Raw genomic sequence first — 13,438 nt, forward strand, 5'->3', positions numbered from 1 at the left:
ATGCATTGTTGCATCAAGCAGCAAAAGAGACCAAAACCCAAGATACTCCGAGTGAATAGCTCAAAGATAAAACTGACCGTATTAAGCCTGAGGCTCATGACCATGGAAAAACAAAGACGCTACTATATGGCTCAGCTTAAGGACCAGACAGCAGAGCTGAAGAGCGTTAAAGCTTCTCTGAAAGACGCTCAACAACAGCTGCAGCTGGAGGAAGACAGAAAGCAGAAAGAAACTTTGCAACTAGAGCCCTGCACTCTCAATTCACAGTCGGTTGAAACCAACACCCTTCAATCAGAAATAACTGCATTGAGGCTGAAGCTACATGCTGAGGAACAGCAACGATCAACATTGGAACAGAATGAGCTGATTCTCTCCAGCAATAACATGAGTCTGAAAGCTACAATAGATCAGCTGGAGAAGATCCAGGAGGAGAAAGATCTAAGTTTCAGCTCCCAAATGGATGAGATGGGGAAAAACAGAGACATTCATGTTGCTCTGGTTGAGCAGCAGAAAGCGGAGCTGAACAGTCTTAACGCTTCTCTGAAAGACGCTCAACAGCAGCTGGAGATCCAGCAGCTGCAGGCGGAGGAAGACAGAAAGCAGAAAGAAATTATGCTGGTTGAAATGAAAGATCAGCTAACTAACATTCAAGCAGAAATGATTGAATTAATGCAGAAGCTAAATGATGAGGAACAGCAACGATCAACAGCTGAACAGAAAATGCTTTCTCTCGCACAGAAGAATGAGAATCAGAGAAATCACATGAAGGGGGTGGAGAAGCAGAGGGATATGACAATTCTAAAGCTCAAGTCCCAAATAGATGAGATGAAAGCAAACACAGACATTCATGTTGCTCAGCTTGAGCAGCAGAAAGCGGAGCTTAGCAGTCTTAATGCTTCTCTGAAAGACGCTCAACAGCAGCTGGAGATCCAGCAGCTGCAGGCGGAGGAAGACGGAAAGCAGATAGAAATTATGCAACGAGAGATCTGCACTCTCAATTCACAGTCGGTTGAAACCAACACCCTTCAATCAGAAATAACTGCATTGAGGCTGAAGCTAAATAACGAGGAACAGCAACGATCAACATTGGAACAGAAAATGTTTTCTCTCTCTCAGAAGAACTATAATCAGAGAAATCACATGAAGGGGGTGGAGAAGCAGAGGGAGATGACAATTCTAACGCTCAAGTCCCAAATGGATGAGATGAAAACAAACACAGACATTCATGTTGCTCTGCTTGAGCAGCAGAAGGCAGAGCTGAGCACCCAAATGGATGAGATGAAAACAAACACAGACATTCATGTTGCTCTGCTTGAGCAGCAGAATGCAGAGCTGAGCACCCAAATGGATGAGATGAAAGCAAACACAGACGAATATGTTGCTCTGGTTGGGCAGCAGATGGCAGACCTGAACACCCAAATGGGTGAGACGAAAACAAACATAGACGGTCATGTTGCTGTGGTTGAGCAGTATAAAGCTTCTCTGAACATCCAAATGGATGAGATGGTGAAACAGAAAGATCAGATGGAGGTCTCTCTGACTGCTGCTCTGAAGGAGGCTGAGGCTGTAAACATGACCCTGAAAAAGAAGGATCAAGAGTGTATAGAGCAGAAATCCGAGATAGAGGAGCTCCAGGACAAGCTGCATGCGAAGAAGGCAAAGAAGAAGTGGTACAGGAGACTTTTCGGTGGTAGCAGCAAGTAAGTTGTCCCTGATCCCAGCATTTAAGCTGTGAGGGATAGCGGTCCCCCCACCCTACATGACTGTCACATTCCATAAACATTCGTCAATAGTCAACCGCGATTTTGAATATCCATTGACTGAAATGTTAGCAAATATTTCAAACTGCTCCCATAATCCATGATCTCTTCTGGATCATCACCAACATTCCAGAGCCTAAAGTGAGGGCGGATCCCAGCTGACTATGGGAGGGGCGGGGAGCGCCCTGGACGCTTCACCAGCGCATTGCAGAAGGGTTGGGAAAGATCTTCAAAATAATCTTTGAAATGGAATCTGGTCTGCGTGGCAACCACCCTGGGATTTATGATTCAGAGATGGTCTCGAGTCATGTTTGCAGAAGTGCAACCATCGCCAGGCCAACCTATGCACTAGCTTCAGGAGGCTTATTTTGTTATGACTGCGATAGTTTTAAATACGACAGAGAAACAACCTCAAAAACGTTTGGAACAAATGTATCCAGGGACTTAAAAATGTTTTTCCGATGTATATTTGTCATATTTTATGTTGCAAATCATACGAAATACACAGACCATAGGCGTACTGGTACAGGTCTGTATATGAGTCATTCTACGAGACGAGTGCCATTTGAGTCCACAAAGTTTGATAAGGCACAAAAAATTAGCTAAATGTCTTTCTAAAGCTTAAAACTTTTAATTTAATTGTTCTTGTTAACATGATATATGAGTAAATACTATATTTTTTGAGCATGACATACTATTTTTAATCATTTTCATGAGTACATGGCCATTTTCACATGTCCATATTGACCAACGTCAATTTGCATCCACAAATCACCAAATACATTTCAGATTTTTATCAAACCTTTATTATTTCCACCAGTATAAGTGTGTCACTGATTCCATAAAATATATTTATTCAAAATAAAAACATTATTTTTGGTAAAAAGAACATTATTTGTGCGCGTCCCTCAGTTTTTCTTACCACCCCGTCACACTGACCGGTTTTGTCTATAAATAACTGACTGTTGCTTTACGTGACATCATTTGAACCTCTAGAGCAGCCGAGCAAAGAAGGCAAGTTCTGACATTCCTTTCCATTCCTTTTTTGTTGTTTTTTCATGTTAGATGAGGTCCGTCAAGCTCAACCCAACCACCCCGTCGCGCAATATTGAGAGGGAAAACAGATTTAAAAAAAAAAAAAGTACACTATTAATGTACCGGTAAAGAAAATTACATTATCAATTGAAAGTTCAGTATACTCACTATACATGGAGAAAAAAGGCCATTTTAGGATTAATTTTACCAACCCGTCACATATTTTATTGTGACGTGGTGGTTCTTCTTCAGCTCACTCACAAAAAACATGTAACAAGAGACAATCAGAGATTGCAGACCCTCGCCTCCAATAGACCATTCGATCTTGTGAGACAGTAAACAGGGCTTCGGGATCAGAGGGGCCAAACCTGCGCTAGCTTGCTGCTCCGGAATGGGAAAAGATACAACTACAACTGTAACATATATGAAACTAGAATGAAATATGAGTGTGCACACCAAATTTGAAGTCTCTAGCTCCAGAATTGAGGTCAGAATGGACTCCTAAAAAATGCTGATTTTAGAATGAAAATCAGCTCTCAGATCCGGATTGTGATCCGGATCCGGCCGAAATTAGTCATGGTCATAGACCTTTAAGGAGTACTTATGTGTGATTTTTTTTCAGATCCATACCGCCAAGTGCCCTATCTCACAATGTTAAAGAATCCTTTCAAAAAATCTAGAATCTGGATCCAGATCCGGATCAACGCCATTCTCAGGGAGGACCGAGCCACTGACAGAACCATGCTTGTGTAAAAATTTCCAGTCGATTGGGTTACTAGTTTTAGAGTTATGAGCGTTGACAGACAGACAAACAGACAGACAGACCCAATTGCAAAACCCTCGCCTCCCCTTCGGCGAGGGTATTGCAGTTGGGTCCGTCTTGAAGTCTTAAAGGTCCAATATTATGGGAAAACTCACTTTCTCTATGTTTCAACACTATTATGGTGATTTTGGGTCCTTATCAACCCAAAACAGGTAAATAAACCATCAAGCCAATCCTTCGTAGTTTGTGTAGGTCTGTAATCAGCTCCTGTCTGGAAGAAATTACGCCACAGCGGGCAAATGTGCACTAAGTGTGCATGCACATGTGTGCATGCGTCCCCGTGTCTGTGTTCTGCCCGTTCACGCTCTGCAGCATCTTCCCTGCATCAAGTTTATTTTTGGTGGTAATGTTCCGACAAAAATGTGCAAAAAATGTTTTAGAACTTTTAGTGTGCTAAACACTTTGAACGAGACACTTCATGGAGCAGGAGAGCTGTTTGATACAAAAATGGGGGACGCTGTCCTGCAGCATCGGTTTGCTATTTTGACCAAAGACTGGCACAGATAGTTCATATAAGTGCCTGAGAACTGCGTTCTTGGGACCTTTAAGCCACGCCTACATTCATATCCAGAATTAACAAAAGTGCCTCATGTCAGATGAAGGCTTAAACCAACAGATCGTCACAGAGTCATCTTGTTAAAAAAGAAATGGAAATAGAATGAAATGGTTCAGAAATTAATGTTGAATAATGTTCTTGTTTTGTGAACTAATCAAGGCATTATTTTTTATTTCAAATTTTTAAGTCAATCTATATTTTCTTTGTAAAAACAATGACACCGTTGACATGTGAAATTCATATTTCACAGACAATGATCATAAAAATGAGAAAAACTGATTAAATAACATACTGTCTATCGATTGTTTCCAAAAAAGGACATTTTACGAGCAGTAAAATTTGATAATTTTTTTTATTTAATGTACCATCACTCAAATAGTGTACATATTGTCCGTGACGGGGTGGTACAAAAATGGCTACAAGGTGTAAATCAAATGGATATTATTAATAAAGATTTTATGCCTGAGGTGGGAAAATATGTTTTCTTGGAGGATTAACATGTCCTTCATGTTGTGGGTTTTGAAAAAAGGAGTTTGCTCTGCATGAAAATGTCACGAATTGCAAAGTGGAAATGGCACCCGTTTCGGAGCGAATGACCCAGTAGATTGCAGGTGTGACAAATGGAAATGCAAGCATGAAGCCATAGCTGGAAGACCCTCCCATCTCTCCACTGCACCCCTGTGCTTTCTGCACTAAATCTACCTTTCTAGCCAAAAACGTTTAGCTTGAATCGTTAGTAGTATTAGTACTACTAACATTTGTCATATTTGGGCTGCTGCTGCCAAGTCTTCCAAGTTTATTGACAACAATAATTCTAATCTAATTTATTTGAAATATCACCCAAATAGGTCGCTTTTATTTATTTATACAAGTGCTATTGTTTGCATTTAAAAAAAAAAGCATGCCAACCGATCACCTCAAGAAACCGAACCGAAATTACATTTTGAACTATTTGAAATATTTGAACATCTTTCCTTGCAACAAAAACAAATTAATCATAATCATTCACACGTGTTCTTTGTTAGTCATTGAGAATGTCCTTTCACTTGCATGGATTGTTCAAGGGGTTCCTAATATAATCTGTCCATGGTTTTAACTCCTCATCCCAAACCCACTAACCCGAGAACACATGATCCAAAACCAGCAGCAATCGTCCAGATGGTCATCGAGGCGCCTCATTAAAACACGAGTCTGGTCAGAATGAAACACGTCACAATCCTGTCAGGGAGCCGTTTATTAATGCTTATTTTGACGAGCACAGTTTAACGCCAGCATGCATCAGACTCTTCAAAACAAAAAATATAGCTTTTTTAAATACTTGTATGCAGCGGTGACAATTCCTTCTTGAATAGATCCTTACTCGATCAGCTCATCGGTTACCCCTCCACCCTTTTGTCCCGCCTGCGGCACACATGCTGTCTGACAATGCTGCTGCAAGCAGAGCACCCCAGAAAGACATTGACATTTTACTGTATTAATGAACAAACATCTCCCCAATCCGCCCCCGGCAGACTGCGCCCATCATTTATCCCAGACTGGACGTCGCCACAGAAATTTAAACTGGATTTATTAACTACAAGCCAACAGAAGTTCTCATTTTACAACAACCAGAAGGACAAAAGCTTTTTATTGAGAAAAAAGAAATCACAATTTGAACTTTACAACCAATCAAGCTGGGAAAAGCAAACCCTGCAGCAAAGCAGGCCCCGTCACAGAGCAGCTTCTGATTAAATACGCCTTCACTCAGCGATACATTTCTTACTGCACCAGACGACAACAGCAATTGATACAGATAATCTGTGAAGTGAAATTTAAGATTGAATTAACTATTAATCCCCAGTGGGGGGAAATATTTTCTTATACTTGATGCAGACATGCAAATAATGGAGAGATGGTCAAGTGATGGGCGGCGCCCGAGGAGCAGCTTGTGGGGCTTGGCGCCTTGCTCAAGGGCAACCTCTCCAGGTACCAGTTCACAATCAACACTTTGATCCCCACTGGACTCAGGCAGCCTCTGTTTGGCAGGAGTTGAGAAAATATGGGACCAGTGAGAAGTTCTTCAGCGTAGCCTCGTGGGTGAGGTCAGTATCCTGCATCTCAAACCTGGGGGGGGATAAACACACTGTTTTGAGCATCCTTTCAATCTGCTCTTTGAGAGACACGATTCATTCATTAGAAGAGGAAGAGCATGAGACGACGCAATCGTCTCTTCTCCAGCCACTAGTTACTGTTAACTATCAGTGGTACATGACAGATTAATACACACACACTAGTTACTGTTAACTATTAGTGGTACACGACAGATTAATACACACACACTAGTTACTGTTAACTATCAGTGGTACATGACAGATTAATACACAAACACTAGTTACTGTTAACTATCAGTGGTACATGACAGATTAATACACACACACTAGTTACTGTTAACTATCAGTGGTACATGACAGATTAATACACAAACACTAGTTACTGTTAACTATCAGTGGTACATGACAGATTTATACAGAAACACTAGTTACTGTTAACTATTAGTGGTACACGACAGATTAATACACACACACTAGTTACTGTTAACTATCAGTGGTACATGACAGATTTATACAGAAACACTAGTTACTGTTAACTATCAGTGGTACATGACAGATTAATACACACACACTAGTTACTGTTAACTATTAGTGGTACACGACAGATTAATACACACACACTAGTTACTGTTAACTATCAGTGGTACATGACAGATTAATACACAAACACTAGTTACTGTTAACTATCAGTGGTACATGACAGATTAATACACACACACTAGTTACTGTTAACTATCAGTGGTACATGACAGATTAATACACAAACACTAGTTACTGTTAACTATTAGTGGTCCACGACAGATTAATACACACACACTAGTTACTGTTAACTATCAGTGGTACATGACAGATTAATACACACACACTAGTTACTGTTAACTATCAGTGGTACATGACAGATTAATACACACACACTAGTTACTGTTAACTATCAGTGGTACATGACAGATTAATACACAAACACTAGTTACTGTTAACTATCAGTGGTGCATGACAGATTAATACACACACACTAGTTACTGTTAACTATTAGTGGTACATGACAGATTAATACACAAACACTAGTTACTGTTAACTATTAGTGGTACATGACAGATTAATACACAAACACTAGTTACTGTTAACTATCGGTGGTACATGACAGATTAATACACAAACACTAGTTACTGTTAACTATCGGTGGTACATGACAGATTAATACACACACACTAGTTACTGTTAACTATCAGTGGTACATGACAGATTAATACACAAACACTAGTTACTGTTAACTATCAGTGGTGCATGACAGATTAATACACACACACTAGTTACTGTTAACTATTAGTGGTACATGACAGATTAATACACAAACACTAGTTACTGTTAACTATCAGTGGTACATGACAGATTAATACACACACACTAGTTACTGTTAACTATTAGTGGTACATGACAGATTAATACACACACACTAGTTACTGTTAACTATCGGTGGTACATGACAGATTAATACACAAACACTAGCTACTGTTAACTATCAGTGGTACATGACAGATTAATACACAAACACTAGTTACTGTTAACTATTAGTGGTACATGACAGATTAATACACAAACACTAGTTACTGTTAACTATCGGTGGTACATGACAGATTAATACACAAACACTAGTTACTGTTAACTATCGGTGGTACATGACAGATTAATACACACACACTAGTTACTGTTAACTATCAGTGGTACATGACAGATTAATACACAAACACTAGTTACTGTTAACTATCAGTGGTGCATGACAGATTAATACACAAACACTAGTTACTGTTAACTATCGGTGGTACATGACAGATTAATACACAAACACTAGTTACTGTTAACTATCAGTGGTACATGACAGATTAATACACAAACACTAGTTACTGTTAACTATTAGTGGTACATGACAGATTAATACACAAACACTAGTTACTGTTAACTATCGGTGGTACATGACAGATTAATACACACACACTAGTTACTGTTAACTATCAGTGGTACATGACAGATTAATACACAAACACTAGTTACTGTTAACTATCAGTGGTACATGACAGATTAATACACAAACACTAGTTACTGTTAACTATCAGTGGTACATGACAGATTAATACACAAACACTAGTTACTGTTAACTATCAGTGGTGCATGACAGATTAATACACACACACTAGTTACTGTTAACTATCGGTGGTACATGACAGATTAATACACAAACACTAGCTACTGTTAACTATCAGTGGTACATGACAGATTAATACACAAACACTAGTTACTGTTAACTATTGGTGGTACATGACAGATTAATACACAAACACTAGTTACTGTTAACTATCAGTGGTACATGACATATTAATACACAAACACTAGTTACTGTTAACTATTAGTGGTGCATGACAGATTAATACACACACACTAGTTACTGTTAACTATCAGTGGTACATGACATATTAATACACAAACACTAGTTACTGTTAACTATTAGTGGTGCATGACAGATTAATACACACACACTAGTTACTGTTAACTATTGGTGGTACATGACAGATTAATACACAAACACTAGTTACTGTTAACTATCAGTGGTACATGACATATTAATACACAAACACTAGTTACTGTTAACTATCAGTGGTGCATGACAGATTAATACACACACACTAGTTACTGTTAACTATCGGTGGTACATGACAGATTAATACACAAACACTAGTTACTGTTAACTATCGGTGGTACATGACATATTAATACACAAACACTAGTTACTGTTAACTATCAGTGGTGCATGACAGATTAATACACAAACACTAGTTACTGTTAACTATCGGTGGTACATGACAGATTTATACACAAACACTAGTTACTGTTAACTATCAGTGGTGCATGACAGATTAATACACACACACTAGTTACTGTTAACTATTAGTGGTACATGATAGATTTATACACAAAGTTAAGGGGAAAAACATGACGGTTTTCGAGTTATGCCCGGGAAACCCTCATCTGGGGCAAATCCGGACAGAATGAGCCCGAGTTCAACTTGTAACCATGGAGATGAAACAGACAGAATGTGTAGAAAGTTGTTTTCTGTTCTCCAGAACAGAAACGTGAGGCGGAGGATAATTTTATCCCCCCCTCCTCAACTTTTTGTTGGGAGACGTAAATCCTCCTTACCAGTCTCTGGAGGAGATGACGTAGAATACCGGGGGAGGAGGAGAGTCGGTGGCGGCGCGGAGCGGCTGACCCGGACTGTAGGCCCCTGCGTGGCTGAATACGAGCCAGTCTCCGATGTTGAGCTCAGGCAACAGACAGCGCTCCACTACCTGGTCCAGGTCATCCCCAGAAGGACCCCACAGGCTGCTGCTGAGCACTGGAGCCTCCAGGGGAGCGCTCTGCTGACACACAAGGAATCATTCAGAATTATCATCATCCAACTCAGAATAGCTTCGCTCAACTGGCGACAACAATGTGTTTAGTTTGGGTCGTCTCACCGAAATATCAAAGCAAGTTAAACGTTTGTCATCAATAAATCAAGTGAAATCGAGAAGCACTCGGAGAGCGCAGACCTCCGCCAAGCATCTCAGTCTCCCTACATTGTGATTTACTCCAAAAATATTGTCCGACATTTATTTATAGATTCCTTAACCAAGAAAAACCTTTAAAGCAATTAGATTCACATTGATGTCATTATTAGTTTAGAAGTTATTCACAAAAAGCTCACTTTCAGTAACGGTGGATTCTTCTGGATCTAGATCCAGAGCTTTTAAAGACGCAACTAATCCGGTTGTCCACTACTAATTCCACAGTGTAAAGGCAGCGGAAACAGAACCTCCTTTGTGGAGAGATATTATTGAAAGGGTCCAAAAACAAAACCTTTACGCCGATTTCAACTGTTCTGTTTCCTGAGGTATTAAAGATAGAACTAGAACTGATAGAACTGACCTCATTCTGAATCAGACCCAGAAGACAGTTTGCATGATAGCGCATATCGGACCCCTTTGTGACTGGGATTGTTGGTGATTGAATTGAATGCATATTTTAAGAATAAAGCCACTATTATAAGTAAATGGCAGTATCCGCAATCCGGATTTTGAAGCTCCATTGGGTTTAATATTACCTAATATTTCAAAGTGATCCATAATCCAGGATAATCCATTTGTTCCTGGTAACATTCCCAATATTTTCTGAAAATATTTCATCCAGATGCGTCCAGACATTTTCGAGTTATCTTGCTAACAGGTGGACAAACAAACGCCGGCGATCACATAACCCCCGCCTCAGCGGAGGTACCAGACGGAAGCGTGCCGCCAGGCGAGAGTGTAAACTGTACATAAATAGTGAGCAGCGTGGAAGAAGGAAAGCTTCCTGCGGTCACATCTGAAGTCTGGAAGATTTACCTTGTGAACAGACGGAGCAGCGATCAGCATTTCAGAAAGCTTGCCGGCAAACGATCCATACACTCCCTCGTTCATGCAGTACTGGAACTCTGGCTCGTCGGGGGCCGACGCACCGTCTGTAGAGCGCAACGATAGAAAGCATCCATTTTTAAACTCAGCTCTTTCATTTGACCCATGGCATATGAGCTGCACATTTATCGACATAATGCATTGTTTGTGTAATGGATTATTTTTTTAATACAATTGTAACTTTCCTTGGCCACTTTGGCTCAAAGGTAGTGCTGTATAAATCTTCTGAACCAATCTCGGTGCATTGTGCAGAGTTAGCCTTAGTCTAGACAAGCGGCCATTATTCCTTAGGTGAATATCACGCCACTGACCACGGGCCCGGTCCTGCCGATCACGCGCCGCCACCTCCTTGGAGATGATATTCACAGCCAGAGTGAAAGCAGATGACACAAAGAAGCTGCCGGGCTCAGCAATGATGGAAACGCCAGTAGAGGGAGGGAAGCATAGGTCCACCGTCGTTATGACTGCACTGCACAGCTGCAGGCGACGACAGTGGTTCGGAAGTTGTACGACAAAAGAGGAAAACCAGTAACAAATACAGTGCATTTCAAACCTTTACGTTACATGTTGAATATTAGGGCTTGATTCGTTGAATGTGCATGCAAACGCATTTCTATTTCAATCGTGCTGATTTCCTAATTCCTAGTGTGTCCGTCGTAATTTCAGGTAAAAAAAAATAAAAAGCACAGAACGGTACCGACCGATTTCAGGTGAGCTTCAGAGCCGGTGAAGTCGCCTCCGATGTCCAGGACTTTCATGTTAAAGCCGATTTCCTCCTGAGGGAGAGAAAAGCTTTTAAATAAGCAACCAAAACTCAAGTTCCTGCTAAAAGAGGGTTTCTGGAGCTGTTGCAATCATCCAAGACGTGAACTTGAACAATGACTTACACCCATTTCGAAGACGCAACGGGCATCGGACACGGCGTGAATGTACACCTGGGCATCCTCGCAGGACCTGGAAACGGGACATCTGCGGGTAAGAGGAAGAAGAATGATGACATATTCGACATAGGTTTGAGCGGTTAGATGTGAAGAGAGCCGCCTGGACACAATCTATACGCCGTCTCTAACTGCATCCCAGTCAAGGCAGTGCTGTTCCGCTGGGCTTACCTGACTCCGATGACCTGCATACCCAGCTCCTTAGCAATCTCCAGCAGATGCCTGCAGTCCTTGAGCGAGCAGCCAAACGTCATGCTCATGTCGTCGTCTGGGCCAGAAGCTTCTGTCGACACCTGCAGCAGCAACCTGCGTTCAAGAAAGCATCTTAGTTATTGATCAAAGAGAACCCAGGTGAGGTAAATACAATAACGCAACTCAAATGAGTTCAAACTTCAGCAATCCTGTAAAGTGGCTGCAGCATAATAACCAGTCAGGAGTGGAGAGACAATAAATACAAAGTGCTTGACAGGGATGAAATAATGATTTTTAAGTTGCATCATCGATGACTTCAAGGCTTGAAAGCTTATTGAACACGTACTTGGCATTGGGGTGGCAGCGGGAAATCTTGCGTAGCTCAGCTTCATTATCACAAACCAGCAGGTCAATGCCGTTTTTAGCAGCGTATTTAATGTGAGATAATCGTTTGCAAACGCCGCTGAAGATGATATCTTGGGAGGGAACGCCGTGGGTCTGTACCAGCTCAAACTCTGACTGAAAGCAGAGAAAACAGAAGTAGTTTTTCTATTACTATACTTTAAGATTAGAAGGGTCGCCACTGTGGCACATTGAACACTTGGTGGTGCCTCTGAGTCTCGTCAAAAGCCTAAAGCTACATATATCAATGTACGAGGACTTGCTCTAGTAGAGAAAGGGAGGGTGTGCTACAGGGGGGGGTCGTCGACTTACGGCCACAGTTGATGTCGGCCCATGTTAAATTACCAAAAGTATATTATGCCGAGTCATGATTCTGTAAATGAGGAGTAGAAAGAGACGATTTCCTCTCGGTGGACATCGTGGGTGAGACCGCAGAATCGGTCGCACACTCGATTCGCTCGCTCGGTATGTCGTAAACAGACAAAAACAACAACAGAGGAGCAAAGGTCGTAAAGCCGACCTGTAGAAAGTCGCACGGGTCCCAAGTCGACTACTCCCTGTAATCCAAATTGAATAGCCTGTAAAATCTCTTGCATTTCTTTTCACTATGCAGGGCGCTGCGGTCTCAGTAGCACCAACCTTGTTGGTGCAAATGAATCCAGTGCCGAGGGCAGCAAGAACTTTGATGACTGTCGGACTGCTGTTGCACCTGACGGCGTAGTAGGGTCGGATTTGTGCCATGTGAGTCCGCCAGCGAACGTGCTGCCTCATCACAACTCCCAGGTCTGCGACAAAGAACGCATTCTTCTCAGACTGCAAACGAAGGAAACACAAATCGGGATGACTCAGAAACTCAATTCAGACACAAAAACATTTGCTCAAGAATTCATTCACTTCACAAATCGCCAGATACAGAATTTTACGCACGTGCTAGTGCTGCAAGCGAGAGCCCTTACCAGAGTTTGCTCAGAGATGTGATTGTCAATCACGTCACAGAGGGCCGTGACGCCCTCCAGCAGGCACACAGAAAACGGAGGTTCATCGGAGATCCCTTTCATCCTCTCAACTTTTCCGTTCTGATCAGACAGGCATCAAGAATAGTCCTAAGTGGTCTTGCTCGCTTCTTCTGGAGCCCTCGGGGTCCTACACTTATGCACC

General features: G+C 41.5%; 1 protein-coding gene across 1 annotated transcript; it reads right to left on the reverse strand.

Annotated features, from left to right (window-relative positions):
* Positions 1 to 5,647: 5,647 nt before the first annotated feature.
* Positions 5,648 to 13,438, reverse strand: LOC137916026 (antizyme inhibitor 1-like). The gene is made up of 10 exons (XM_068759147.1): positions 13,237 to 13,438; positions 12,920 to 13,093; positions 12,225 to 12,397; positions 11,858 to 11,992; positions 11,636 to 11,717; positions 11,450 to 11,524; positions 11,060 to 11,225; positions 10,680 to 10,795; positions 9,457 to 9,677; positions 5,648 to 6,277 (listed from the first exon to the last, which is right to left on the reverse strand). The coding sequence occupies exons 1-10, from the start codon at positions 13,336 to 13,338 to the stop codon at positions 6,178 to 6,180; spliced, it is 1,344 nt and encodes a 447-aa protein (XP_068615248.1). The 5' UTR covers positions 13,339 to 13,438; the 3' UTR covers positions 5,648 to 6,177.

This window comes from Brachionichthys hirsutus, unplaced genomic scaffold (assembly GCF_040956055.1).
Source record: "Brachionichthys hirsutus isolate HB-005 unplaced genomic scaffold, CSIRO-AGI_Bhir_v1 contig_485, whole genome shotgun sequence".
Lineage (NCBI taxonomy): Eukaryota > Metazoa > Chordata > Actinopteri > Lophiiformes > Brachionichthyidae > Brachionichthys > Brachionichthys hirsutus.

Excerpts from the sequence above, each read along its gene's own strand:
- LOC137916026 (XM_068759147.1), bottom strand. The coding sequence starts at position 13,338 with ATGAAAGGGATCTCCGATGAACCTCCGTTTTCTGTGTGCCTGCTGGAG. Across the intron at positions 13,094-13,236 it reads ACATCTCTGAGCAAACTCTG|TCTGAGAAGAATGCGTTCTT; the intron begins GTAAGGGCTCTC and ends CTTCGTTTGCAG. Across the intron at positions 6,278-9,456 it reads GTCATCTCCTCCAGAGACTG|GTTTGAGATGCAGGATACTG; the intron begins GTAAGGAGGATT and ends ATCCCCCCCCAG.